We start from the raw sequence: 4,578 nt of genomic DNA, 5'->3' as shown, positions 1-4,578 counted from the left end.
AACCATTCGAGGACGAATTAAGATATTGTAAATATTCATTTGAAACCGGAATGAATTACAAAACTAAGACGACTGCGCTCCGCACCGACTCGCCAATCAATTACAAGGCACTGTATACGTAAGTGAATGTTTTGTCCTGATTCTGTAGACATCAGGATGCAAGAATATATTAAATAAAACCTGTTAAGCATACAAAATATATGACGCGTTTTTCAAAGCGAGAAAATCAGATATTTTGGTATTTATTACAAGAGAATTTATTACAAAAAATATATTTATTAATATTGTTATTCATTCGACGTCAGTAGGGCTTCAGGCACAGCAAAACAGGAACGAATATTGGTTTCGGAAAATGCGCACTTTTGTTCCCAACGGTCATTTTTCTCGTCATAGACTGATACACATGTCATGCCAGAAAGGAAGTCACCAGTAATAGCCCATAGTTTATTGTCTAGCGATACGCACGATATGCCACCTCTCAAAGAACAAATCTGCGAAATTTTGTCAATAATATTTAGTTTGACCTCGAGCGATCGGCAAAAATTAACTTAATATACCTTAGACCATGTGTTTCGCTGAGGATCGTATCGTTCAACAGTTTTTTTATCACCGTTACTGCCTAAAACATAAATGTGACCTTTATGTGCAGCTGCCTGTAATATAAAAACTAGCAATAAACGTTCCATTTAATCTTAATAGAACTAAGAGGGCAACTAATTAAATTCGACAATTTTCGTAATTTTTATTGAAGCGGAGCTTTTTTGCCGGTTTGAAAACTCTAGGGAAGGTTTGCAATGGTGAAATCAAATGCCATCTCTTATTGTAACGTAAGTATGTATTTCACAAATAAATTGGAAAACTTCAGGCAGAATACGAATTCCAGTTACGTAAATGCATCTGTAGTAAAAGGAATGAGAGGAGTCGAATGTCAATGTTTAAACACTTAAATAAAGACGTTATATACCGTTCTTAGATTCTCCTCAATCTAACAAATCATGACTCGATGAACGTTCTACTATTATAAGTAATTATTTTGTAATCTAACTTACAACAGAAAAAGTGTGACGTTCTATCATGTCCGCGCAAGAAGTCCAGGCATTCGAAACTGGGTTGTAGCATTCGACGGATTTTATATAGTCATTGTCGCCATTTATTCCGCTCATTATGTAGATTTTGCCATTCAAAGTCACTGCACATGGGTCATATCGTCCAACAATCAAGCCGTTTACGAACTGCCAACCATCAGAAGTCATATATCTGAAAATAAAGGAAAGCTATGAAAAAGGAATAGATATCTATAAATTGCAGCCTCAAAAGTGACATTTTGTGACCCTGCATAGTCTATTAATTAAAACTTAGAATTATTCTAAAGAAATCGTTGACAATGAACATGTCAGAGAGTTCGACTTTTCTAAAGTCACAGTCAACCAAACCATAACATTTCATTGAATTCCTTTCTTCTTAAATGTAGGGCACCGTATTTTGTCCAACATCCATACTAAAATAACACATCTATTCTAAAGTGCTTTCACTAATAATCTTAAAGTTAACCTTTAATTGCTGAAGCTCACAAAATCATCGTTAGGTAATTCGTTACAGATTTATACGTATTTACCTTTCCACTGACGATAGAGTCTTTCCAATATCAAGACCACCAATCGCGTAGATTTTTCCATCCAATTCGACAACGCAGTGTCTGAATCTTTTTTGGTTCATGGCGGCCAAATTTCGCCATGTCTTATTTCGAATATTCCAGCTGCGGACGATGTTTAATATGGCACGTTTTTTAATGCCGCCAACAAATAATAAATTATCATCCTTTAAGATAGTTCTATAACATTTGTAGTCGCACCTTATACTCGCATATTCCTGCCACTTATCCTCAGCTTTGCTATATTGTAGCAGCTTGGGATAAATCTATTTCAAAAATATTGTACGTACATTAATTTATGATTATCATTTTTGAATGTGAGCCACAGTGTGCGCTTACCGCATTCCCGCAAACCGCCAGCAATGTTTTCTCACCACAATTTGCAGCACTAATCCCACGTGGTCTTGTAAATCGCATATTTATCTTTGTCCGTGCTGCAGGCTCTCTGATCCACGATATCGCCTTGAAGGCCAGCAGTTCACAACCAGGTAGAGGTTGTATGTGTGTCAACAGAAATTCCGCATCGAATTGGGTAAGCCGGAGACAAGCTATTAAAAGTGGCAGTTGTTCTTGGCGCGCAGGAACGTTGTAATTGAACCAACGGTTTATGGCATCGAAAGCATCTTCCTCACGAGTTATATTCAAATTGTCAGATTCCAGAATACGTTGCAATTTTTCAAAATCAAAATTCAGAAACTCATCGCTTTTGCTTATCTAGTATTATCGGAAAGAAAATTTTCATTATACAAGTACCGCTATTTTGAGACATTACCTGTATATTTATACTCACCTCCACGAAATTCTGTGTTTCATATTCGATGATTTTCTGCATAAGATGTTCACATCGCGATTCACGCTCCAGCGCATAAGCAGCCTGCAAAGTGAATTTATTAATGTGTGCTATGAGGTAGTCCACGCAAGAGGTTATGACATCGTCCAATTTCAAAACTATTGCTGCCTTCAGCATGGCACTGACATTGGAAACGGTAAAGAGCGTCTGACCAGTGTAACAAAAGGTTATTAGTCGCTCAAAAATATCGCTATCGATATCAGTTATCTCGATGATAGGATAGTTGCCTTGATCGCCATTGAAAAGGTTCTCGAAGTATGGACTCGCTGCTGCGAGTATCAAGCGATGCGCAGGAATACTGTGCAATCCAAAAATTAAAAACATTAATCTAAATCATTTATGTAAGCTGAGGACAAAGTGATACTTACAGAGCCGTTGGGTTCGAAACTTTAAATGTCACATCGATTAGAGACTGTTCGTCGTAGAAGCTAAATATTTTCCACATTAATTTGTCCATGAAGCGATTCTGCTCACTAGAATTACTTTGAAGACTAGGTCTTTGCGTATAACTCGTTGCCATTATTAGTTAAAGACTTTTTGTGATAAAAAAATACAATATTAAATAAAATGTTTTAAACAAGTAAATTGAAGTCGATTTTTGCTTTCAAGTTATTTAGGGTGGCCGCATGTAGACAGATGTTTGAAATAAGTGAGCCTTGAGTTGATGAAATATATTTTTTACAAATCAGAAACAAATTTTTATAAATCGAAATCAGACCACTAGTTTGGAAAATCTCAAAAACCCAATATATTGAGCTCAGTTCCTACGGCTCACTTTTTAACATTTACCATTTTACCGGAAATTTCGGCCAATCTGTGAGATATAGTATTGAATTTCAGGCAACAGCCTTCCTTATAATAATGCGCCCTTGTATTAAAAATAGATAAAATTCGGTCCCATTTTCAAACTACCATTTCAGTTTGTATATATATATTTCCGTGAATATGTGAGTTACAGTGACATTCTCTTTCTGATAACGTTATATAAGTATTCCTATCAATCTTATCTTATCACTGATTAGAATATTAAGTATGTTAAAGCTTACGACCGAAAATATGTGACGTGTTCTCGAACATACTTAAGTAATGCCAAACATTATTGCAATTCGTTGAAAACTTTTTCCTGATAATGTGATTTCCGACTCTCCAGCTGACACAATACGAGTATACGATATATTAAATGTGAACTCTTTTGTTGAGCTTATATCACATATCTATGTATATTTCATTTGAGGTAAGTTTTAATAGAAATATCCCAGACACGAAGCAAATTATAGTACTGAAACTAAGTGAGTCTTTGACCTATAATATAGCAATAATATGATGCCAAACGTGATTGGAATCTTTTCACGGTTTCATCGAATTATGAATGTTGAATTCCTACACAACACTTTCTTACTCCCAAACATAGCGCTTCCCTTACTTGTTTAATATAAATTGCGAGAGTATAAAATGTTGATTTAAACCTGCGCTTAAACTTCCCTTTTTTCATAGAATATCTTTGTTCTACTTGCTTTCATAAATGTTCTGAATAACTGTTGGTGTAATTCCCGTTATTACAATAAAGTGTAGAATCAATAATCGAAATTACTAACACTTATGCTTATCAACATCTATATTAATTTTTGTAAATACCTTCCGGATATCAGTAGTAGGTGCATATGGTGTAAATTTGCACGATCCACAATCGTCACAGCATAAATTCAAAAAACAGAACTGGTTCACTTTGCTACTCGTGCAAGACTGCAGCTAAACATTTTTCTACATCCGAGCTAATAAGTGCATCGATAACGCAGAGAAGACACAACTTTGCGCTCTCGCAAATACAGCATTCATGTCTCGGTGTTGATAAGGTCTGAAATGTGTTAACAGAACAGTGTTAAATGGTTCTGATCTGAGAATATCCAGCCTATATGATAAGTCTAATATTTCATCAAGATCATTTAACATTTCTATTAAATGCATTAAATGCAGTCGACACACCCTTCACCCTGCTTTAAAATACAAATCTGCAACGAAAATACAAATTGTAAAAGGTATTACTGAGAGGATCTCTATCTATTCGTGGTTCGTAATA

The 4,578-nt window shown here is 35.4% G+C and overlaps 1 protein-coding gene across 1 annotated transcript; it reads right to left on the bottom strand.

Annotated features, from left to right (window-relative positions):
• Positions 1-248: 248 nt before the first annotated feature.
• LOC126767571 (kelch-like protein 17) lies at positions 249-3,031 on the bottom strand. Its single transcript, XM_050485032.1, has 7 exons — positions 2,870-3,031; positions 2,442-2,799; positions 1,991-2,365; positions 1,616-1,917; positions 1,050-1,257; positions 558-653; positions 249-491 (listed from the first exon to the last, which is right to left on the bottom strand). Exons 1-7 carry the CDS (start codon positions 3,019-3,021, stop codon positions 288-290), a joined length of 1,695 nt encoding a protein of 564 aa, XP_050340989.1. The 5' UTR covers positions 3,022-3,031; the 3' UTR covers positions 249-287.
• Between the last annotated feature and the right edge of the window lie 1,547 nt (positions 3,032-4,578).

Source organism: Bactrocera neohumeralis, chromosome 2 (assembly GCF_024586455.1).
Source record: "Bactrocera neohumeralis isolate Rockhampton chromosome 2, APGP_CSIRO_Bneo_wtdbg2-racon-allhic-juicebox.fasta_v2, whole genome shotgun sequence".
Lineage (NCBI taxonomy): Eukaryota > Metazoa > Arthropoda > Insecta > Diptera > Tephritidae > Bactrocera > Bactrocera neohumeralis.
The sequence above is the reverse complement of the archived record's forward strand: the minus strand, read 5'-3'. Positions and strand labels throughout refer to the sequence as shown.

Bases quoted from the DNA above. Each gene is read 5' to 3' on its own strand.
- LOC126767571 (XM_050485032.1), bottom strand. From the start codon at position 3,021: ATGGCAACGAGTTATACGCAAAGACCTAGTCTTCAAAGTAATTCTAGT. The intron at 1,918-1,990 runs GTAAGCGCACAC...TTTTTGAAATAG, and splicing joins TGGCGGTTTGCGGGAATGCG to ATTTATCCCAAGCTGCTACA. The intron at 1,258-1,615 runs GTAAATACGTAT...CTTTATTTTCAG, and splicing joins ACTCTATCGTCAGTGGAAAG to ATATATGACTTCTGATGGTT.